The sequence below is a fragment of the Arachis ipaensis genome, chromosome B4, assembly GCF_059453495.1.
Source record: "Arachis ipaensis isolate K30076 ecotype BB chromosome B4, ASM5945349v1, whole genome shotgun sequence".
In the NCBI taxonomy this organism is placed as follows: Eukaryota; Viridiplantae; Streptophyta; class Magnoliopsida; order Fabales; family Fabaceae; genus Arachis; species Arachis ipaensis.
This window is the reverse complement of record NC_142439.1, coordinates 3,786,007-3,811,204: the sequence shown is the minus strand read 5'-3', so window position 1 is coordinate 3,811,204 and position 25,198 is coordinate 3,786,007. Positions and strand designations below refer to the sequence as shown.

Sequence of the window (25,198 nt, the reverse complement as noted above, 5' to 3'; positions counted from 1 at the left end):
GTGAAGTTGATATCTGAGAGCCGTTAAATGAAAATTTAGTCAAATCAGTCAAATCATTTAATGGCTCTCAAGTATCAACTTCACGTGAAGTCGACTGCACCTGAGTTTCCACCTTTTTATTTACTATCTTGTACTTTTGTCCCTAAACTTTAAGAATGTGCAGATCAACAACACCCTAAACTTTCCTAAATGTGCATTTTACCCAAAATAAGTATAATATACGTCCCAAAGCTTTGGGTTATGTACCCATCGCCCCGAAAACTTTCTTAACGATGCAACTTTGACATTCTAAACTTGTTAATTGATGGAAAATTTGCTAATACGATCAATCTACGCATTTGGGAAATTTCAGGGGATCAACTTGCACATTTTTGCAGTTTAGGAACTAATATGCACATGACATAAAATTCAGGGGGTGAAATGCAACTAACACTTATAAAAATGGCAAGGAACTATCTATCATTACCGTAATCACGAAGTAGACTGGCTTCCAATTCTGTGTTGTCGTACCACATGGTGATTTGTGTTCTCGCATTCCACTCATACTGTAGATGTTTAGATTACAACAATTTAAGTATAGAACAGAATGACAGAATGCATGGATTTGAATTTTTTGCCAATCAATGAAAATCAAACCTGCTTCTGCTGTTCTTGATTTTGAGCTAGTTGCTTTGCACTTTCTAACCAAGGTCCTAGAAGAAATCCATCATGGGTAGCCAAGAGCGTGTCCAAATCATTGACCAGGTTCAGAAATTTCTGACTGAGGAGAGTCACTTGATTGAGATCACGTGATTGGTATGCCTCTATGACCTCAAAGAACAACTGATTTGCATATTTTGCCAAGACTTGTCTAGTCAGATCAACAATGTCATACCTGGGATACACAAGAGATACCATGAATTTGGATTTGGAAACATATAATAGCTAAGCAAGAGTAAGGGAAACTCTTAATACGTTCTCACCTGTAAGTGTTACTTCTTGAAAGTTCATCTCCACTGCAAAGAAAAAGCTCCAATGCATGAATTACTTCAGAAGTTGGATACCACAAATGAGGTTGTTCAAATGAATCAGTTATTTCCCTGATAAATGTTTTTGTGTATGGTTTGCCATACTTCAGAAACCCATTTTGCTGTCCTGAAATCAAGGATGGGTCGACATCCGGGATTGATACAATGACATCTCTATTTTTGTCCTGTTACCATAAACAAATAATATCTTGTCAAATAATAGACGAATACAATGTAGTTCTTGGTTGGTTGAAAATGGACTTGAGCAATAAGATGTGCAGTTATACAAGTAATTATCAGTCAGAATTACATGAAGGAGACATATACCTTTTTCTCTAGCATTGTACATATGAAGAAAACAATATTCAACATATGATAAAAGGATGTGTACAATGTGATATAATAAGTTGAACACATAATTTCACCGAAACTCTTCTATTGCAAGACTAACAGGAATTACTAATCTGAGATATGTTATAACTTATAAGCATTGAGCAAGCACTCACATAGGCACCATCCGTGCAATTGTAAATGGTATGGTATAATATGTTCCATCCCTTCTGGATTAAAGGAACTGACTGCCCATAACGTCTGGTTGAATACAGATCAACCCACACCTGAGAAAGGAACAACCATAACTGATATGAAAAACTTCAATCTGAAAACATTTACCATGATATTGAGATAGATACGAAGAAAACACAACCTAACTAGAGAATGGATTTAGTAAAGGCTCGGAGGCTAACAACTTTTCATTATAACAGAAGTGAAACACACTTGTATAGGAATGAACCAGTATGCAAAGCTTGAAGCATATAACTATATAAAAATGGATTCATATAACGCCATACTACAGGCTTACCAGAGAACTAATAAATAATAAATCTTAATATTATACAGATTCACTTTCCTGCACACCATAGTTATTGATAAATTCAAATAGGCACCGTGTGAAAATGATAGTGCCAACGGAAATATATTATACAGGTAAAAAGGAAGCTAAAAACAAGAGAGATTCTTATCAAAATTGTCAACAAAATGGGGCTCATACATATTCTGATTGTTTTTAAAATAAAGAGAAAATATGTCAGACTTACATCCAAAGTACAAACTTATCAAGTAGAGGTTACATTCATATTGAAGAAAATCTCTCCTAATGACATGTAGAATACAAAAAGACTTGCTACCGGGAATTTTCTTATTCATACCTTAACGTCAATTTTATTGTGTTGAAATGCCATTTCTGACATCAGATCATAGACAATTGGATTCTGTTCTATACCTTCCATTGACATTCCAACTCCAACCTTTGGAAAATCAAATAGACCACCATGGTAAGTATGATCTATATGCCTATAATAGCCAGAAACATAATTACTTTTGTACACAGTAATATCATTTCTACATGTTTCACATGCTAAATGGGAATCGAGTGGACAAGATGGAAAAGATATTGCTCAAGTTGGACAGACTACTTTAGAAATGGATTGTCACCTTCAACAATATACATTTATTGATGTATGAGTGTGCTTTTGAGTATCTGTTCTAAATAATCAATTGAAAATTTTCTTCTTTTTTTTTTTTTTTTTTTTTTCGAGATACAAGATGATCCTTTCTCATGTTTATATATATATAACAAAAGAAGCTTGTAATAAATTAAACTTATTTAGTCATTTGAGAGCACAACTAATATAATAGAGCCAAAAAACCCAAGTAAGATAGCTGAGAAAAAATATGAAATTGATTCTCCAACAGAAATGGATAACTTGCCATTGTTGAGTTAATGCTTATACGTGCTTTAATTGGCCCAGATGCTATTGCATCCAATATCCCATACATCTCGATGTTTGCTGCGAAGTTGTGCAGCATACACCTGTGAAGCAAAAATATTACACCCAATCAATCAAAGAACAAAATAATGCAAATCAAAAGGATACAGACTGTAGAATCTTGGGTAACCAATAGGTCTATTTATATATCAAATAGATAAGGTGAATAATAGTATTAACTAAAAAGTATAAAAGCCCTAATACCTACAATGTATAGATATAGACATGTATGAAACAAATAATTTGGATTATTTTACGGGCATCAAATAATTTGAATGCAAGTCCACCAGTGGCTAATAGTTACTTGGACAACATTGTCAGTGTTTTGCAAAACAACTATAAATCAATCAATGAACCACCTCCTTATGAAGCTGAATATTGGCTTGAACATAATGCCAACCAAATTTTAATGAAAGTGAAGATAAATCAAATTATAGGACACTGAAAAAAAATATATTTTACATCCAGCAGAGTCAAGATATCACTGGCACATGTATAGCAGAGGCAAGAAGAATATGGATATAGCCAACAAAATTAAAAAATAGATGGGATGATATTATTATTTTCATTGATCAAGATAAAAGGGAAATTGACTTTCCAAATGTAGGGAACTCCATAAAACTGTCCTGATGTAATCCATATAGGTTTTACTTCAGCGTACAAGTCAAGTATGACCAACTTTCCAATGGGAACAGAATGCAAAAGGGCCTGAAATAAGCTCAAATAAGGGGAAAATTAAAAAAGAAAAAAAAAGTTCAAGAGTCACATATAAATGAATGGTGATACATTAATAACAATAAACAACTAGCATTAACTTATATTCTAGAAAGCATCCATGCTGATTAATGTATCAACTGTTCACATGTATATAGCACTATAGCAGCCATTAGGACCATTACTTACATAATCACTATCTTAAGCAGCAAATGAAAGAAAAGAACAGGAAAAAAAAAAAGGAACAAAGAAAAGAAATACTAAGAGTAACTAATCCATTGTCTCAAACTGAATTACAATGATAGAGAGGGTATTAGAGAACCCATCAACTCTCATAAAACTCTAACAAATGAGCAAAGACTCCTAAATAATGCCTTTATTTAGAGTGACCCAACTCCGCTAACTAACTACTAGCAAACTCGCAAATGGGATCCTAACAAAGCCATCAAATTTCAATACATACCAACAACCATAAACATTGATGGAGATATCTACAATATATCAAAACTAAGACAAAAGCAATCTAACATGAAAACAGTTAAGGCAACAAAGTGGTTTACACATACAGATCTTAGACAAACTTTACTTGTAACTTCTAGACCATTGCAATTATTGAAAACAAAGGAAAAAGTAAGACTTTCTATGAAAAAAAAAAATTATTATTATATGACCTTCATTTGTGGTGGTTTCCAGAATGGATCATATGAAAATAGCCATCCCTGCATACAGAATATTGAACCATTAGGTTTCATTGCTGCATAAATCTACAGGCATGAAATTTTAGTTAGTTATACACAAAAGCTGCTATTTGACACTAAAGAAAAAAGCAAACTAATTCCCATACCTGCATCAGCCAAACAGCATCATCATCACCACTTTGCATTCCCTTAAAGATTGCTGCTCCTAATGATGAAATGTACTCTGGATCATCACTAGGTGGGGTGTTCTCATCAAAAGTATCACTGTGATTGGTTCAACATAATCTATGTTATTAAATTGAAGCACGTATCAGCAAAAGCAGTGATAAAGGGCAAAATTCTCCAGATTTTGCGCACTAATCATGTATATTATTATAACTTTAATTCAGGCCTTTGTCTTGGCATCAAATGGAGCAAAAATAGTTCAACACAAGGAATTTCACAATTACTGCCATCAGAGAGAGTCCTCTAAAATCACAACTTAGTATAATTACACAATTCTAGCTCCACTATACTGGGACAATCAAATGAGATGTGTTTCTCCGAATGAACTCATATTCATTGGATACTCATGGATTTAATATTTAATCATTATGCATATTGATGATAATAACAAATGCGATGAATATAAGAATCTAGAATAAAGTTCTGAGAAGTGTGAAAACATATCCGAGGAACTACAAAGGTGAGATTTAAGCATGAAACTTATTGGCATGCACTTCTTAGTAAGAAAGTAAGACATAATATCATTTCATGCCAGGAAGGGTCAACAACTCAACGTTCAATATTTCAAGTTACAGCTAGTGCAGTTCTACTAGATCTCCATGTACATACAGAAATTTACACAAATATTCAGCAAAGATAACATCATTCTACTCTTTTGAAATTGATGTGTAAAGATATACTTACCAATTATATATGTGGCTGGTTCTTCCATACTCTGGAGAGAGACATAATCAAATATGTAAAACAATTAAATTGGTATCCATTAGATAAAATTATAGAATAGCTGCATGAATCCTTTTATTTTGCACTGCAAACTGGGCAACAAAAGTTCAAATCACCTTGCAATTGTTTCTCAATGAATGCTTTCCCAATATCGATGAACAAGGGATCAGTAGCATCAAGAAGATAAGTGCAACACCATTTGACATCGTTCTTAACAGAAAACCTATAGCAGGATGAAAGAAAGGTACATAAAGTAAGTATGGGGGGTTTCAATGGACATGAGTGAAACAGAAAACATATAAAAACATATAATATCTGCCTTTGATATCCTTTCATTGGGCTATCACACTAAATCCATGGTATCACATTTTTGTTATGATAAAATATATAAAAGCATAAACACCCAGTTTCCTATAGCACATTTCTCTCTTTTGTTCAGTTTTATATACGGATTGATGAAATTTAGTAACTCATGGACATGCATGATCAAATGGATTTACTACTCATGCATGGGGGTTATCAATATTTTGAAAGGAAAAATCAACGGGTACAAAAATTAAGAACATTTGTTTGGTTTAGTGACATTCATGGTACTGGTACTAGATATTAAAGCCATAAATCCAAGCATTACCAATTTCGGAAGGTTATCTATTTTTGAAGGTGCAAGATTAAATTTTATATTTCTAGGGACAGTAAAGAGTGACGGGGTGCTAAACATATAAGTTATTTCTCCGAGCCAGCTTGACTCTCTGGTTTCCAGTTTTCTCTATGTAAGAAACCTCTGTGCTTGTGATTTTGTAAATTTGTTCCTCAAAAAACTAGGCATCCAATCACCATCATAGATATGCTTCCGTTGTTTAATGAGTTTGTGTTAATATACTGGTATGTGAGATATGTATTAGTGTCAGCTGATCCATATACATATATAAGTATCACAAATTGGTGTAACACAATACAAACTTCGAATATTCTCAAAAAATATCAAATAGCTGAATTTTTAGAATGATGTTAGTAAACTTCCTAAACCAGTGCAATTGTTGAATAAGCAGACTAATTCTATGGAAGTTCAAGTTAACATGCATACAGCTGTACTTACCAATTTCCCAAGCGTGTTATTTTTGCTAATGGAAATATACGTTTCAGCGCCGCAGGGACATTTCCAGAAAAAGCTGGTAGGACTGCAAAGCAATTATTCAGTATATAAATGTTTTAATTTCCAGAAAATGGAGGTAGAACATTGACCGCCAAAGGTGTCAACTTCATATATCTCAGATTAAGTTTTGATGATTAACAAAGACAAATACAATTTAAAATTTTCATTAAGTTTTTATCTGTTGACTAGATCAAATCAAAATCCGACTCCTAATTCCTTTCATGAATCTTTTATGTAAATAGAATTAGTTATAAATCTTTTCCTTTTTGGTTTAGCTTAATTTTAGGGATTTTATGATTAGAAATCTTTCCTTTATTTTAGACTAGTATTTTTCCCTTCTTTCCCATTTTTTAATTATTTATATTTCCGAAATTCCTCTATAAAGAGGATGATTCCCTATACATTTGACAGAACATTATATTCAAACACTTCAACTTGGTATCAGAGCAAGATCTCTGCACTGTGCCTCTGATTTCTAGCTATGGCTGACAGTTCCGCGGTCATTAATCCTGAACAGAAGGAGAATACCATTCCTACTCCATCAAATTTAAAATCTGAACAACAGGTACTAGTTAGTGGTGACTCCCATTCAGTTCAGATCACCACATTTTGACTCAATGGGTCAAACTACCTTAGGTGGTCTCAATCAGTTCAGATGTAATCCGTGGAAGAGGGAAGATTGGATATCTCACCGGTGAGTGAAGCCAGCCTAACGTCACTGACCCACAACATACCGAAAATTCCATGGTGATGACATGGCTGGTGAACTCAATGGAGGAGGATATTAGTAGTAACTACATGTACTATACCACTGCCAAAGAATTGTGGGATAGTGTCAAGGAGATGTATTCTGATATTGGAAATCAATCCTAGATTTATGAATTTACTCTAAAAGCTAGAGAAATTCGACAAAGGAGCGACAATGTCACCAACTATTTCCACACATTGAAGCGGGTGTGGCAGGATCTTGACCACTTCAATAATTACAAGTGGAATTCAGCCGCTGATGCCAAACACCACCAACAAACAGTGGAAGAAGGGAGGATATTCCAATTTCTTGCAGGCCTCAACGTGGAGTTAGATGAAGTTCGTGGCAGAATTATTGGAAGAGCAATCCTACCCTCAATTGGAGAAGTATTTGCTGAAGTTAGAAGAGAGGAAACTCGTAGAGCAATGATAATGGGAAAAGGCAAGACTGAACAGATTTCTTTGAAGTCTAATGCACTCTTAGTGGCACCTGCTGCACTTAAAAGTTCATCAAATCAGAAGCACCCCTCTAATCTTTGGTGTGACCACTGCAATAAACCTCGTCACACCCGAGAAACCTACCGGAAGATTTATGGAAAACCAGCACATCTTAAAAGCAGCAAACTTGGTCCCAAAATACGTTCTATCCCAACTGCTCATGAGGCTGAAAAATCATCCTTGAGTAAAGAACAGGTTGAGCAGCTCATAAGGCTGTTAAATTCCAATTCTGTGTCTAGTACTCCTTTATTGGAAAAGGTACAATTAAATTGTCTAAAAATATTGACCTAAGAAATGTCCTACATATACCAAAACTTTCTTGTAATCTTCTCTCTATTTGTAAAATCTGCAAGGATTCCAATTGTGCTGTGACATTTTTTGACACATGATATTTTTCAGGACCGGACCTCGGGAAAGATGATTGGCAGCACCAAGATGAGGGATGAAGTTTATCATTTTGAGGATATTTCGGAGGATAAAGTAGCTCAAGGATTTAGTGGTATAAGTTCTATGCCTATAAAGGGCCAAATAATGCTCTGGCACAATAGACTAGGACACCCTAGTTTTCCATATCTCAAACATTTGTTTCCAAGTTTGTTTAAGAATATTGATTCTTCCTCTCTTAAATGTGAAAGTTGTATTCGTTCAAAGAGTCATAGAGTTCCTTATTACTCTCAACCTTATCATGCATCTAAACCTTTCCACTTGATTCATAGTGATGTATGGGGTCCATTGAAAATAACAACTCAATTAAAAAAAAATGGTTTGTAACTTTTATCGATGACCACACACGACTATGTTGGATCTATCTCATGCATGAAAAATTTGAGATTTCTAAAATTTTTCAGTATTTTTCAACAATGGTAGAAACACAATTTGACACAAAAAATTCAATATTAAGAAGTGATAATGACAATGAATACTTTAATAAAAATCTTGGTGAATTTCTTCAAAAGAAAGGTATTCAACATCAATCTACATGCCCCAATACACCCCAACAAAATGGCATTGCTGAAAGGAAGAATAAACATCTTCTTGAAGTAGCACATGCCATTATGTTTAAGAGTAATTTTCTAAAGTATTTATGGGAAGATGTTGTCCTAACAACAGCCTATCTCATAAATCAAATGCCCACACGTGTGTTAAATTACTGCATACCGTTGGATACTTTCAAAAAGAATTTTTCAGCATGTAGGTTGCATTATGACTTACCTTTAAAAGTATTTGGTTGCACTGTATTTTTGCATACACCTTCGTATCGAAGTAAACAAGATCCAAGGGTAGAAAAATGCATTTTTATTAGCTATTCCCCAAGTCAAAAGGGTTATAAATGTTTCAATTCACATATCAAGAAATTTCACGTAAGCATGGATATTACTTTTTTGGAACATGAAACCTTTTTTCAGAAAAATTCTCTTCGGGGAAAAAGTCTAAGTGAAGAAAATTTTTTGTATGAACCTTTACCCACTCCTATCTTACATATTAAGGATACAACTTTCACTGATCAAGTAAATTCTAAAACAATTGGAAAACAAGATGTGGAAACCAATTCTGAAATTGTGCCAGAATTAGTTGGAACCCAAACAGGAAAAGAAATACCACAATCAGAAAAGGAGTTTCGATATTATGTTCGGAAATATCCCAAGACAACTAGAGACCAGCCCATCATCTCTGTACCAACCCAATCTGAAAATCCGGAAGACGGCCCAACTGTAGTACTGTAGTACTTCAGGAACTTCCAAGTAAATTTGAAATTGTCACTTCTAATAATAACTTGCTAATAACCCTTAGAAAAGAAACCAGAACCTGCACCAAAAAAGTACTCAAAACCAGCACCAACCATCCTATTTCCAATTATGTCTCTTACCAAAATCTCTCTCAAAAACATCGAGCTTTTACTTTTAAAATTACAAATCTGTTTGAGTCTAGAAACATAGAAGAAGCACTAGATGATCCCAACTGAAAATTAGCTGTGATGGAAGAGTGGCATGCACTCAAGAAGAATGAAACTTGGGAGATTGTAGATCTGCAACAGAATACAAAATTGGTTGGTTGCAGGTGGGTTTTCACCATCAAATGCAATGCTGATGGAAGCATAGGAGGTATAAGGCTAGGTTAGTAGCTAGGGGATTTACACAAACCTATGGAATAGACTATCGAGAGACTTTTGCTCCAATTGCTAAACCCAACTCTGTGCGGATTCTCTTATTTCTTGCTGTGAATTACAATTGGCCTTTACATCAATTGAATGTAAAGAATGCTTTTTTGAATGGGGAGCTAGAGGAAGAGGTGTTCATGAAACTTTCACCAGGATTTGAGGCTGAACTAGGGAGGAATAAAGTGTGCAAACTAAAGAAATCTCTTTATGGATTGAAACAATCCCCAAGTGCTTGGTTTGAACGACTTGGAATGGTGGTGAAGGGACTTGGTTATACTCAAAGCCAAGCTGACCATACACTTTCTATAAACATTCAGCAACTAATGAAACTGCCATCTTAATTGTATATGTGGATGACATTATTCTAAAAGGTGATGAATTTTTGGAGCTAAAAGACTTGAAGGAGAAGCTTGCCAAAGCATTTGAAATCAAAGAACTTAACTCATTAAAATACTTTCTTAGAATTGAATTTGCAAGGTCTAAGGAAGACATTTTTATGAACCAACGAAAGTACATCCTAGATCTTTTAAAAGAGACGAGATTACTTGGTTGTAAAGCTGCTGAAACACCTATAGAGCCTACTTAAAATTGAAGCCAGCTGTAATGGACAAAGGGAGATATCAGCGGTTGGTAGGGAGGCTAATCTATTTATCCCATACACACTAGGATATAGCCTTTGCTGTGAGCATGGTAAGCCAATTTATGCATTCACCTGGTCGAGAACACATGAATGCTGTCTTTAGAATCTTAAAGTACTTGAAGGGGTCGCCTGGGAAAGGGTTACTCTACAAAAAGTATGGAAATCTTCAAGTAGAAGCCCATACAGATGCGGATTGGGTTGGGAATGTCATGAATAGAAGGTCAACATCTGGGTAAACTTTTGTTGGCAGAATCCTAGTTAATTGGAGGAGTAAAAAACAGAGTGTTGTGGCACGAAGTATGCAGAAGCTGAGTTTAGAGCAGTGACTCATGGAATATGTGAAGCACTATGGCTAGAGAAAATCCTACAAGAACTAAAAGTTCCCATTTCTCCACCAATGAGGTTGTATTGTGACAAAAAATCTGCAATTTCTATTTCTCATAATCCAGTGCTGCATGATAGAACTAAACATGTTGAAGTTGACAAGCATGTTATCAGGAAAAAGATTGAGAGAGGACAGATTTGTATCTCATATGTTCCAACCACGGAATAATTGTTCTAACTAAAGAATTACCCAAGAAGACCTTTGATAGCATAATAAGCAAGCTGTCAATGAAGGATATCTTCAAGCTAGCTTGAGGGGGGAGTGTTGACTAGATCAAATCAAAATCAAATTCCTAATTCTTTTCATGAATCTTTTATGTAAATAGAATTAGTTATAAATCTTTTCCTTTTTTGATTTAGCTTAATTTTAGGAATTTTATGATTAGAAATCTTTCTTTTATTTTAGGCTAGTATTTTTTCCTTCTTTCCCATTTTCTAGTTATTTTTATTTCTGTAATTCCTCTATAAAGAGAATAATTCCCTGAACATTTGACAGAACATTATATTCAAACACTTCAACTTTATCTAATAGTTTGCACAAGTGTTTTTAAATTACTAGAGAATCTTTCTCTAAATTATAAAAGTTAACTAGTTAAAAATGCTATCTCAAAAGGACTATACTATAAAGTCATAACCTCAGAACGAGCTTCTAAGATGCTAGTCAACCTCAGAAATGAGAAAAGTCACTTCCTAATACATCATAAATGGAAGAATGTGCGGAAATAGACACCAGAAATGGTTTTGCTTGCAGCACAGATAATTTTGGCTCCCAACATTTATAGGTGAAGAAGGGAGAACATTTATAAGTGAAGAAGGGAGAGAGGTTGAGATAATAAGTGAAGAAGAAGATTCTATTATTAATAACCGAGTTAATGGTCAACTCATAGCATATATATAGTTAGAACACAAGAGGAAAAGGTGACTGATAGGGTGACCCCAAACTGGTTTGGTTTAGTTTACAAGAGAGGTAAGTAGTTCTATGATAGGACCGGCAATGGCAGAATGATCAGGCTTTATTGATACACAGGGATGGCCAATTAGCTCACCCTAGAAGGTTCTACACAGTTGGAACTACCAACTTAGAGAGAGAGAGATTCTCTCCAACTTCTAGCAGAATTCATAACAGAATAATATCCTCCCTAAACTAACTATAACCTAGCTATTTATAGGCAGTGAGTAATAGGGCCTAACAATCTATCAGCCAGCTAAAACAACCCCTACTTGACCTCTACTTACCTCTCTTTTAGTAACACAGCCTAAACCTGTTATTAGTAGGCGCTTCTCTATCAATACTCCCCCCTCCGACAACCACCTTGTCCTCAAGGTGGAACTCCAGAAAGGTGGCCCGCAATGTCGCCGCCCACTCCCAGCTGTCCTCACAAGGAAAGAGGCCCACCCAGCGCACCAAATACTCCAAAGTCCTGTCCTCTGCAGTTCGCGATGCCAGGATCTAAGATGGAATCTGTTGAGTTTGAAAAACTAATATGATAATTAAACATTATTAACTAATTGTTTTGTTTGATGAATTTGGTGAGTGTGTAGGAAAACAACTCAGTTTCTATAATGGGCCAAAAGCCAAACAAGCCCAAGCTGATCATTGAATTAATTTAGCCTTGTGCAAATTAATGATGGCTGAAACCTTGAAATTAAAGAAAAGAAATCCTAAGCCCACATTAAACAAGCCACATATCAAATTGATCCAACATTAGTGGCTGAAGAAACAAAGAGAAATCAAAATGGGCTAAACAAATGGAACCAAGCCCAATCAAAGGAAACAACCCAAGAGTCAAGAATGATAATTCAAAACAAAAGAAAAGAAGGAAATGGCCCAAGGATTTCAAGACATGCTTCGGTTACTCCATGACTTGGGAACTAGAAGTAAAAAATTCAATTGAGTTTAATTTCATTAAAAGCATGCTTCGGTTACTACACCCATTGGTAACTGCAACTCCAAATTCAATTGAGTTTAATTTACATTGAAAGCTTCACACGTTACTTTATGTCTTGGGTAATGGAAGTGAGAATTCATTTTAGTTTAATTTCATTTAATGCTTCCATCAAAAGTTTCTTTCTTCTCTCTTCTCTCTCCTCTCTCCTTCGGTCACGTCTATCATGAGAAAAGAAGATAGAAAAAAATGAAGCCTCAAAGAAAAGGCTATGAAGAAAGGCTCAAAAAGATATTTCTACAGAAGGAAAGATTTGAAGAAAGGCTTCAAGATTTTGTTGCCAAGAAAAGGAAATGATCAGCCTCGGTCAAGAAGCAGATCTACCTTGGTAAAAAGTTTATTTCCATTTTTGTTCCACCAAGAAGAAGATAGCCTATGAATCTCTAGAGGGGAAGAAGCAAAAATGGAAAGCTTGAAGCCAGCCTGGGTCAGAACCACATCAACGCTTAGAATCAAATCTTGGGGCAAAAGTCAAGTTCAAGGATCCAGATTGAAGAAGTTCGATGAAAAAGGATGAGAGAGATGCATGCAACAAATTTGGGCGATCTCTCTCTCTCTCCTCTGGTGAAGTCGCGGCTCTAATGTTGGAGAAGAAGACAGTGCTAGGGTTGAACGTGATTCGACCTTAAAAGCTTCACTCTTCTATATTAAGGGTGAACGGCTAAAGGTTGAAGGTAAGGAGTGAGAGCACACGTTTGGGTTCCCATAGCTCTTTGAGCTATTTATTCTTCTCCTTCACGACTTTCATTGAATACTTCTTTTTCTCAGTTTAGTCTGTCTATGTTTCATTAGTAAAAGGCAAAATATGAGGTTTTGTAAGAAAAAGCCAATGAGTGAAAAAAGGCAGAGAGTTAAAAAAAATCATGGTTATCTCAGAAATTCTTTGTATATATTTCTGTTTTGTTGTTATGATCCTGAGGGGATTCCCTTACAAGTTGGGTTAGCACTTTACGGTTGAAAGCTAGGTTTGAGTCCTAGTCAAGTTCAGGTTGGGTTAAAATCTGGACTTGTTCCCTTACAAGTTGGGTGAGCACTTTGCTATTGAAAGCTAGGGTGATTCCTAGTCAAGTTCAGGTTGGCTTAGAATCTAGACTTGTCCCAGATAGGATTGGACAGATCCTAGGGAGAATTGGTGAATGTAATTCTATTGAAAGATAGTGAAATTCTGTCACTGTTGTGATGGAGACTGGATGTAGGCTGCATTGCACTTAGCAGTTGAACCAGGATACATCTTGGTGTGATTCTCTCTTCTCGGCTTCGTTTATGCTTCTGGCACTCAGGAGACAAAATGCAAAATGTCTCTCAATCTATTACGAGACAAAATGAAAATGTCTCTCAACTTCTTATGAGACAAAAGTACAAATATCTCCTGAAATTTCTTTACAAGGGAAAAAATAATATTCTGCAAAAAGGATAGCTAAGATTCAACCCCCCTTCTCTTAGCCACTGATTACCATGAGAAGCATCACCAGCTCGCCATCCTCAGCCAGCCCTGGTGGAAGCGTCTGTACCTGCTGCTGCGGCGGAATGACCTTTTTCAACTTGCTAACGTGGAAGACCGAGTGGAGCTTGCACCCTTTTGGCATGGCTAACCTGTATGCCACTGCCCTTATCCTCTCAACCACCTCAAATAGTCCATAGTAACGAGGGCTTAGCTTCTCATTGACCCTCCGCGCTAGTGTCCGCATCTGATAAGGTTGCATTTTCAAATAAACCCACTCACCCGGCTTGAACTCGACATCCCTTTGATGCCTATCTGCTGCTTGTTTCATCCGCTGCTGCGCCTACACCAAGTGCGTCTTCAGCTCTGCCAACACCGCATCCCTGGCTGCGATCAATGCTGCTACCTCTTCAACATGCGATGGAAATGTCTCTCCACGGAAAAAAACAGGTGCTGGCACACCATAAAGTGCTTGAAATGGAGTAGTTTGGGCTAAGGCATTGTAGGTGTTAAACCAAAACTCCGCCCATGGTAGCCACTCCAACCATTTCTTCGGGTAGCCCCCCACAAAGCACCGCAAATAAGTCTCCAAACAGCAATTCACCATTTCGGTTTGGCCATCGGTTTGCGGATGAAATGTCGTGCTGTACTTCAATTTTGTCCCTACGGCTTGGAATAGTTCAGACCAAAACTTACCCATGAACACCCTATCCCTATCTGATATGATTGACTTGGGAAACCCGTATAGTTTAACCACCTTAATAAAGGCTAGTGCCACCTCCTTGGCTGAAAATGGATGAGCTAGGGGAATGAAGTGAGCATATTTGGTTAACCGATCGACCACCACCAGGATAGTGTATATGCCTTTGGATTTTGGCAATGCTGCCACAAAATCTATCGTAACATGCTCCTAAACTCTCTCCGGGACTGGTAGGGGCTGCAACAGCCCCGCCGGTTTCATCGATGCATGCTTGTTTTGCTGGCAAGTGTGGCAACCCGCAACATAATCCCTGACTCGTTGCCTCATGCCGCGCCAATGAACCGCTGCTGCCAGCCTCTTATAGGTTCAAAAGAAGCCTGAATGTTCACCCGCCCCACTATCATGGGATTCAGCCAGCAAAAGTGGGATCTGAAAAGAATTTGCGGACAACACTGCTCTCCCTTGATAAAACAGCCGACCCTTGTGTAGGGAATACCCCAGATAGTCATCCAGCCCTTGCTGCAGGGCGACCATGATCTTTTGTAGCTCTTGGTCGTGAGCCACCTCCTCTTCCACCGTTTCCCGGAGGTTCATGTGCACCACCGAGATTGCCCTTGCCATCATTTACCGTGACAACGCATTTGCTGCCTTATTCTCAAGGCCTGGCTGGTATCGGATCTCAAAATCCAAGCCTAACAATTTAGTGGTCCACTTCAAGTAAGCTGGGTCCATGAGTCATTGGTCCGTGAGGAACTTCAGACTTTGTTGATCTGTGAGAACAATAAAATGGCAACTCAACAAGTAATGCCGCCACTTTTGGACAGCGAAGACAATGGCCATCAACTCTCTCTCATATGCAGATTTTTGTCGGGCCCTTAGAGACAGTGCTTGGCTTAGGAATGCTATTGGTCTACCTTGCTGGGACAGCACCGCATCCAACCTCTTACTCGATGCATCAGTTTCCAACACAAAGTCTTGATTGAAATCCGGGATTGCTAGAGTCGGTAGATCTGCCATCAACCTCTTCAATCTCTCGAAAGCCTCCTGGGCCTTGTCATTCCATTCAAACGCATTTCGCTTTGTCAACTCCGTCAACGGCTTGGCAATCACCTCATAGCCTTGCACAAAACACCTATAATAGCCGGTAAGGCCCAAGAATCCCTGTAAAGCCCGCTGATCCATAGGCACCGGCCGCTCTAGCATCGCTGTGGTTTTGTTAGGATCCGCCGAGACTCCTTGTGCCGAGACAACATGACCCAAGTATTCCACCGAGCTCACTGCGAATGCGCATTTCTTCTCATTCAACACCAGCTGGTTCTCCATTAAAATTTGGAAAACTTGTTAGAGGTGAAGGGCATGGCTCGCCATATCCTAACTATAGATGAGGATATCATAAAAAAAACACCAAGACGAATTTCCACAATAGAGGCTTAAGAATGTCATTCATCAAGGCTTGGAAGGAGCTAGGGGTGTTGGTCAAGCCAAAGGGCATGACTAGAAACTCATAATGGCCCTCATGAGTGCGGAAGGCAGTCTTGTGGATGTCTTGATCCCTCATCCGAATTTGGTGGTACCCCGATTTTAAATCCAACTTAGAGAAAATTGCAGCTCCCGCCAATTCATCGAGTAGCTCATCAATGACAGGGATAGAAAATTTATCCGGCACCGTAATACCGTTTAACGCCCTATAATCGACACAAAATCTCTAGCTGCCGTCCTTTTTCTTCACCAACAATATCGGGATAGCGTAGGGGATGGAGCTTGGCCGAATTATCCCTGAGGCCAGCATTTCTCGCACCATTTGTTCAATCACTTATTTCTGATGGTGCGGGTAACGATACGGTCTTATATTCGGGACTGAAGCTCCTTCACTCAATGGAATGGCATGATCATGGCGACGATGCAGTGGCAGCCTTGGTAGTGTCTGAAACACCTTAGCATGAGAAGTTAACACCGATTTGATCACTAGCGGCACCTGCGATAGAGTAGCCATTTGTAGAGACATGGGCTACAGCTGGACCATAAATCCCTCTCCCCCTTTTTGAATGGACAAAACTGCAGACTGAAGGTGCATGCCTCCATAGCACAGCTCCTGGTCCCCTTGCAAAGTAACCATGTTGTCCCCATTCCGAAATCGAAGGCATGATTTTTTTGAAGTTTCCGATGACGTCTCCCAACTTATCTAGCCACGCCAGCCCCAGGACAAACTCCTCTTCGTCAGTTGGGAAGATAAAGAAGTCTTCTTTGATCGCCACTTCCTTGAATTGGAGAGTGACACCCAAACACCTTCCTTGTCCCCCTTTATTGCTGCTGTCCGCTACCCTGACCTGGAACTTAGGGGTGTTGTCCATCCTTAGGCCCAACTCGGTGACGATCTCCGGTGTCACGAAGTTGTCCGAAGCTCCACAATCAATGAGAACACGTACACGACGGCCATTTATCTCTGCCCAGGCTTTGATTGACTTGTGATTTCCACTCAAGTTTATGGATTTGAGTTCCAATTGTCCTTGCTCTTCTGTTTCCGGAACTGCCTCATGCTGTAACCAATCCGTTTCAAAGTCTGGCTCCATGATTAAAAGCTTGAACTCCTTATTCTTGCAAATGTGATATGCGGCGTACGGTTCATTACAGAGGAAGCATTCCCCCTAGCACGCTTCGCTCTATACTCCTCGTTGCTGAGATGCCTCAATCCACGCCGTCGCAAGGGATCTGTCGTCGACTCCGCGTCGTTGCTTTCTGGAGAGTTGGACGCTATAGCGGGGTGCACCGCTTTGGTGGCGGTTGAATTGGTAGCGACGAAGTTGGGAGCCAGTGATTTACTGCGTCCCGATACCCCGCGCAAGGCAGCGTTGCGGTTTTCTACCTTCTGTGCCAGTTCCATTAGCTCGTCCACTGACTGGTATGGGAACAGTTTGCATTCTTCCCCTACTTCCGGTTGCAGCACATTCAGGAAGAGGTCCATCAGCAATTCTGGCGCAATTCCGCGGAGGGGACGCGCATGAAGCACGAACTGGTCAACATAGTCCCGTACCGAGTTCGTTTGTTTCAGCTTCAGCAGCGCTTGATATGGGCTCTGCAGCCGTTCCAGTTGAAAATGCCGTAGCAACGCCGCACTGAGGAACCGCCACTGCAGCACCGGCGTCGTCGCCTCCCACCACCTGAACCACGTGAACGCCCTTCCTTCCATTGCGAAGGTGGCGACCGTGATTCCTCCTCTGGCACTGCACGCAGCAAGAAGAATTGCTCCATGCGTTCAATCCAAACCACCGCGTCATCTCCGCGGAAGATCGAAAGTTCCAGCTTTCGCCATTGCTCCGGCGCGCCGCGGCTTCCGACCGACAAGCCTGTGGCCAGGTGCAATCCCGGTGAACCACGCTCGTTCCGATTAAGCGCGCGATTTTCGAACGAATCCATTCGGGAATCGAAGCACTGCAGCGTCTCCTGCATCGATCGAAACATCTCCATGCGCGACTCGATTGTGTCAAATCGTGTCTCCATTTTCCTCGATCTCGGTTGCACCATTCAGTGACGGGATCCTCAAGCTCAGATACCAGTTGATAGGACCAGCAATAGCAGAATGATCAAGCTTTATTGATACACATGGATGGCCAATTAGCTCTCCCTAGAAGGTTCTACACAGTGGGAACTACCAACTCAGAGAGTGAGAGATTCTCTCCAACTTCTAGCAGAATTCATAACAAAATAATATCCTCCCTAAACTAACTATAACCTAGCTATTTATAGGTAGTGAGTAATAGGGTCTAACAATCTATCAGCCAGCTAAAACAACCCCTACTTGACCTTTACTTACCTCTCCTTTTGTAACACAGCCCAAATCTGTTAGTAGTAGGCGCCTCTCTATCATTCTACTTGCTGGTATTATTTGGCTGTTTGTTTGTTCCTTTTGATCTAAGCTAACAAGCATGAGGGTAGTAGTCTCAGTAGCTACTGCCTATAAATACTAGTTGACCAGTTAGTTTTCAGTGTATGAATTTTTCTGTTAAATCTGTTTGAACGGGAGAGGCTAAGCTCCCTCCATAATTGGTAGTTCCAACCGTGTATTCCTATAGGGACTGTAATTTGCAATCCCTATTTCTTCAATAAACCTTACCAATTCTGCTAGCTGCTGACTCTATCAGTGACATTCTTCACTTAAGTTAGTTACATTCCAGATTTTGATCCGTTTAGACTCCTCTAAACTCCTCTAGAACTACTCTTCATCTTACTCTATTAAGGAAAGAATATCTAGGGTTCTTATATTCTTATAATTTTAGTCAAAACTTATCCCGGAAAAACTTGAAACGATATCTTGTAATATCGTTTTATAGTGTAAATCTTAACTATTGTTGAGGACTGGATGTAAGCAAGTCTCAACTGAACTAGCATATATCTTTGTTCTTTATGGTAGCACCGCAAATCAATCCCTAAATCTTTGTCCCCAAAATTTCACCGCCGTCAACTGCCGCACGCGCCGACACGCGCCGCTCCTTTTCCTGCGCGTGGTCCTCACGCGCCTCCGCTCCAGACGCGCGTGAACATCACGCTCCGCTGCCCAGTTTTTTTTTTTCCGGCCCTCGTTTCCCTTCTGCAGGTGTTTTTCGGCCGTTTCTGAGTGTCTACCATCATGTCTTCTGAGGTAACCCCCTACACCAACTCCAATGGTGGCAAACCGGCTGTTCTAACATCTGTTGTTTCTGGAACCGCTACAATGACCTCTGAAAAATTGATGGGTGCCAAAAATTACCTTTCTTGGGCTGATTCTGTGGAACTTTGGTTCATCGGCCAAGGCTATGAAGACCACCTTACTAAATCTGTTGATGATGTTTGCGTCGCTGACAAAACCACTTAGAAGAAGATTGATGCCCAGCTATGTAACCTTATGTGGCAGACCATTGATCCACCAAAGCTGACTATGTTTCGGGCTTACAAAACTTGTAAAAAGGTGTGGGACCGTGCTAAAGCTTTATACACTAATGACATTGCAAGACTTTACCATGTTGCTAAGAAGTTGTGTAGTTTACAGCTTCAAGGAACTGATATGGAATCTTATGTTAGGGCTGTGGAAGTTGTCAAGGAAGAGTTTTCGACTCTCCTCCCCTATGTGTCTAATGCTGATGACCATCATGCTCAACAGGGAAAGCTGTTTTTGGTACTTACGTTACTTGTGTTGCCAGCTGAACTTGAGTCTCTTCGGCAACAAATATTGGGCACCTCACCCGTTCCTTCCCTTCAGGACGTATTTGCACGACTCTTGTAATCCGGCCCCTCTCTTGAGACCCATACTTTCAACCAAACTGCATTGGCATCCCAATCTTCTTCTCAAGTGTCCTTTCAAGTGCCCACTCGGGGCGGCCGTGGGGGTCGTGGTAATGGTCGTGGTAATCGTACTCGCCTTAGTTGTACCTATTGCCATAGGATTGGTCATACTCAGGATAAATGTTATGCTCTCCATGGTCGTCCTACCAAGGTAGCTAATGTTGTCCAAACTAATGAGCCATCTGACATTCACTCCGCCGCACAACCACAAAGGATATTTGTCTCTGGCAATGATTATGATGAGTTTCTCCAATACCAAGCTTCAAAGCAGGCATCTACTCCCGTTGCTTCGGTGGCCCACTCTGGTAATTCTGTTGCTTGTATCTCTCATTCCTCTTCTCTTGGACCATGGGTCCTTGACTCAGGTGCTTCTGATCACATTTCTGGTACTTCTTCTGTCCTCTCTAAACTTGAACACCCTGCATTTCTTCCTTCTATCACTTTGGCTTATGGTTCTAAAATTGGTGCTAAGGGAATAGGTCAAGCTACTCCTCTTCCTACATTACCTTTGAAATCTATTCTTTACATGCCCAATTGTCCTTTCAATTTGATTTCTATTAGCCAACTTACTCGTTCTCTTAATTGTTCTGTTACCTTTTTTGCTGACTCCGTCATTGTGCAGGATCGAGGGACGGGACAGACGATTGGTACAGGATGCGAGTCTCAAGGACTGTATTGGCTTGCCTTACCCACTACTACTGTGTCTTCTGTTGTTGCTATTGAGTCTCCAGACGTGGTCCATTGTCGCCTGGGACATCCCAGCCTCTTGAAGTTACAAGCTATGGTCCCGAGTTTATCTCGTCTTGCTACCTTAGAGTGTCAAACTTGTCATTTAGGTAAACATGTTCGTAGTTCTTTTTCAAGTCGTGTCAATACACGAGCTGCGTCTCCCTTTTCTGTTATTCATTCTGATGTACGGGGACCTAGTCGTGTTACTTCTCATTCTGGTTTTCGTTATTTTGTCACCTTTATTGATGACTTTTCTCGTTGCACTTGGTTATATTTAATGAAGGACATATCTGAATTATTTGCACATTTCAAGTCTTTCTGTTCTGAAATTCAAAACCAATTCAAAACTTCAATTAAAATTTTACGAAGTGATAATGCTCGTGAGTATTTTTCAGCACCCTTTTCGTCTTACTTGTCCTCCCAAGGCATTCTACATCAGTCGTCTTGTCGCCATACCCCTCAACAGAATGGTGTGGCTGAACGTAAACATCGTCACTTGATTGAAATTGCTCGCACTCTTCTTCTCCATACTCATGTTCCTCTTAAGTTTTGGGGTGAGGCTGTTCTAACTACATGTTATTTAATTAATCGTATGCTTTCTTCTGTTTTGCAAAATCAAGTTCCTCATTCCATTTTATTTCCTCATGAGCACATTTTTTCTCTTCCACTACGAGTCTTTGGTTGTACTTGTTTCATCCATGATCTTACCCCAGGCAAAGACAAGTTAACTGCTCGCTCTATCAAATGTGTTTTCTTAGGGTACACTCGATTTCAAAAGGGTTATCGTTGTTATTCTCCAGCTCTTAATCGTTTCTTCGTGTCTGCAGATGTCACTTTTCTTGAGAATACCCTTTTTTTCTCTGCACCCGACATCACTTCACCTTCCATTACGGAGGTGCTTCCTGTTCCTTACTTAGATGGGCCTCCTATTCCCACAAAGCCTCTCCAGGTTTATCATCGCCGCCCACAGCCTGCAGTCCAAGATAACTCATCTCCTGAACCCGTGGTTGAACCGTCCTTGGATCCTTCTTCGGGAGTTAGCAGTAGTCCTCCTATTACTCTCAGACAAGTTACTCGTTCCACCCGTAATCCTAATCCTATTTATAATTTTCTTAGTTACCATCGTTTATCATCTTCGCACTATGCTTTTACCTCCTCTTTGTCTTTTGTTTCTATACCCAAAACAACAGCAGAAGCTCTTTCACATCCAGGGTGGCGCCAAGCTATGATTGAGGAGATGTATGCCTTAAATTCTACTGGTACTTGGGATCTTGTTCCATTGCCACCGGGCAAATCTACTGTGGGTTGTCGTTGGATCTATACTATTAAGGTCGGCTCAGACGGAACCATTGATCGATTAAAAGCCCGCCTTGTGGCTAAGGGCTACACTCAAATATTTGGTTTGGACTATGGTGATACCTTCTCTCCTGTTGCGAAGATGGTCTTTGTTCGTCTTTTTCTTTCTATGGCTGCCATTCGCCATTGGCCTCTTCATCAACTTGATATTAAAAATGCTTTCTTACATGGTGATCTCGAGAAGGAAGTATACATGGAGCAACCTCCCGGGTTTGTTGCTCAGGAGGAGTCTTCCGGCTTAGTATGTCATTTACGCCGATCTTTATATGACTTGAAACAATCCCCTCGAGCTTGGTTTAGTCGCTTTAGTGCTGTTATTTCTAAATTTGGCATGATTCAGAGTGAAGCAGATCATTCAATTTTCTCCCGTCATTCTTCCTCCACGACCTCCATATATCTGGTTGTTTATGTGGATGATATTGTCATTACTGGAGATGATCATGAGGGAATCACTCAGTTAAAACAGCACTTGTTTGATCACTTTCAGACTAAGGATATAGGGAAGTTAAAATATTTCCTAGGAATTGAAGTGGCACAATCTAATGCTGGGATCTGTATCTCACAGAGAAAATATGCTCTGGATATTCTTGAAGAAACTGGAATGTTGGATTCTAGACCTGTAGATACATCAATGGATCCCAACACAAAACTTAGTCCAGATCAAGGAGAACCTCTTACAAATCCTGGTAGATATCGCAGATTAATTGGCCGATTGAATTATTTGACAGTCACTCGGCCAGATATTTCATTTGCCACAAGTATCCTAAGTCAGTTTCTTGACTCCCCATGCGATAGTCATTGGGACGCAGCTGTTAGAGTCCTTAGATATATCAAAGGTGCTCCAGGAAAAGGTTTGTTGTATGAAGATAAAGGACATAACCAGATTGTTGGGTATACTGATGCAAATTGGGCAGGATCTCCATCTGATAGACATTCTACATCTGGTTATTGTGTTTTTATTGGTGGAAACTTGATATCTTGGAAGAGTAAGAAGCAAAATGTTGTAGCAAGATCTAGTGCGGAAGCTGAATATAGAGCTATGGCACTTGCCACATGTGAACTTATATGGTTGAAGTACTTAGTTAAGGAACTTAAGTTTTGTGAGCCGAGTAAGATGGAACTGGTGTGCGATAATCAAGCTGCCTTACATATTGCTTCCAGCCCTGTGTTTCATGAACGGACCAAGCACATAGAGATTGATTACCATTTCATAAGGGAGAAGTTGCAAAGTGGAGAAATAGTAACAACTTTTGTCAACTCTAACGATCAACTTGCAGATATTTTTACCAAAGCTCTCCGGGGTCCTCGGATACAATACATATGTAACAAGCTTGGTGCATATGATTTATATGCTCCAGCTTGAGGGGGAGTATTGAATATCATATTAGAGATATAGGCTGTATATAAGTTATTCTGAGAGATATAGGTTTTATATAAGTTATTCTATTTTGATATAGTTTCTGTTTTTAGATATCTGATTCTGTTGTATCTCCTAGTATTAAGGAATTTTATCTCCTAGTATTAAGGGATTTTATTTTTGTACCTATATATATATATATTGACGCTGAGAGATGATTCTCTCAAGGGATTCATCCAAAACACAATCCTTGTCTCACTCCATTCGTGTATTTCAAGTCTATCATAGAAATGATTTATGATATGATGCTATTATTCTATTTTATCCATGAAATTGACACGATGTAGTGATGAAAAGCCTTAATTGTTGTTGTTTAGTTTGCATAAGGATCAACAATGATTTACTAACGTCAAAATACAAGAGCCCGTAGATTCATTACCAGGATTCATTCCAAGCTCATACATTCGGGCAAGAATTTTCTTCTGCATGTTTAACTGTTGATCCAACCAGCTCTGTGGCAGGGGTCCACCCCATCTAGAAAAAATTACACAATCATTCACACTCTAAATATTGAGCTGGGCTGCTAGAACCAGAATTATTACGAAACTTTAGACAGAGAAAAAGAGTTTTTCCTAGAAGCATTAAACTTGAGAAATTTATAATGAAACTGAAAAGTCTTGGCCACTACATATACATTTTGTAAGTTTTCAACCCTAATTATTTAGGCTAAAATTGAAAGGTACTTTGTGCCTAGTGTAAACTCAAGATAAAGTGCAAGTAGTTTTCTAATTTAAAAGTTTTTTTTGTACCTACAACAGATTTGAACTTTTATTAGAAATTTTAACACTAAATTGTAAATAAGGGTATTTTCAGAAATTGATATTGTGACCAAAAGGTACTGTTTTTTCTTTTTTTTTTTCATTTCTTTTTTCCCCCTCAACCACTATATTTGTGGTAAACATAATAAGAAATTACTGAACCTAGAAATATAAACATATAATATGAATAATCTAAGTCAAACAAGAAGACCAGGAATTTGGTTACCACTCACCCATGCAAATTTCCCATTCGCGACCATGCAAGAAATGCGGGGCCTCCAAAGAAATCATCCAAATCAGAAGTGCTCATGTTAAATTTCTCCTGGAGAATAAATATAAAGTCAGCCATATGATAAATTCTTTAAACAGAATTGAACAATATTCAAGATTACTAAGCTACAGATAATGATTATTTGAATAAAAAATTCTATTACAGAACTATGGGCCAAAATCGATTTTCACATTGTTAACTCATTACTTGCAATAAATGGTCTAGAGAGATGAAAGTTGCTAGCAGTAAAGGTTCTAAGAGTTATATGCTAAAAAGGAAGAAGGCCATTAGAGAACTAAGTCTCAAATCAAATCTGACTGAACTTGAACATTTTCTATATCCTATAAGATGGCAGATTACTCTATACATCTCCTGCCGTTATTAGATCATAATATGTATTATCTAAAACCACACTCAAATTGATGTTAACAGATCATAGCTTGCTTGCAAAGCCAGTGTCTTAAGAGAAGAGCCACAAAATTCCATGC

The 25,198-nt window shown here is 39.0% G+C and overlaps 1 protein-coding gene and 1 pseudogene across 1 annotated transcript in view; one reads left to right on the top strand and one right to left on the bottom strand.

Moving 5' to 3' along the window:
- LOC107638447 (alpha-N-acetylglucosaminidase) overlaps positions 1 to 25,198 on the bottom strand; it is a 28,592-nt gene that overhangs the window by 704 nt on the left and 2,690 nt on the right. The window contains exons 5-18 of the mRNA XM_088485847.1: positions 24,673 to 24,761; positions 24,061 to 24,155; positions 6,293 to 6,374; positions 5,313 to 5,419; positions 5,158 to 5,188; positions 4,395 to 4,512; positions 4,222 to 4,269; positions 3,436 to 3,544; positions 2,778 to 2,881; positions 2,216 to 2,314; positions 1,514 to 1,624; positions 963 to 1,192; positions 637 to 874; positions 467 to 545 (exon numbers count right to left, since the gene is read on the bottom strand). Of these exons, the coding sequence (XP_088341973.1) occupies positions 467 to 545; positions 637 to 874; positions 963 to 1,192; positions 1,514 to 1,624; positions 2,216 to 2,314; positions 2,778 to 2,881; positions 3,436 to 3,544; positions 4,222 to 4,269; positions 4,395 to 4,512; positions 5,158 to 5,188; positions 5,313 to 5,419; positions 6,293 to 6,374; positions 24,061 to 24,155; positions 24,673 to 24,761 (1,540 nt within the window). The remainder of the gene's footprint in view (positions 1 to 466; positions 546 to 636; positions 875 to 962; positions 1,193 to 1,513; positions 1,625 to 2,215; positions 2,315 to 2,777; positions 2,882 to 3,435; positions 3,545 to 4,221; positions 4,270 to 4,394; positions 4,513 to 5,157; positions 5,189 to 5,312; positions 5,420 to 6,292; positions 6,375 to 24,060; positions 24,156 to 24,672; positions 24,762 to 25,198) is intronic.
- Positions 6,831 to 10,338, top strand: LOC148566506 (uncharacterized; annotated as a pseudogene).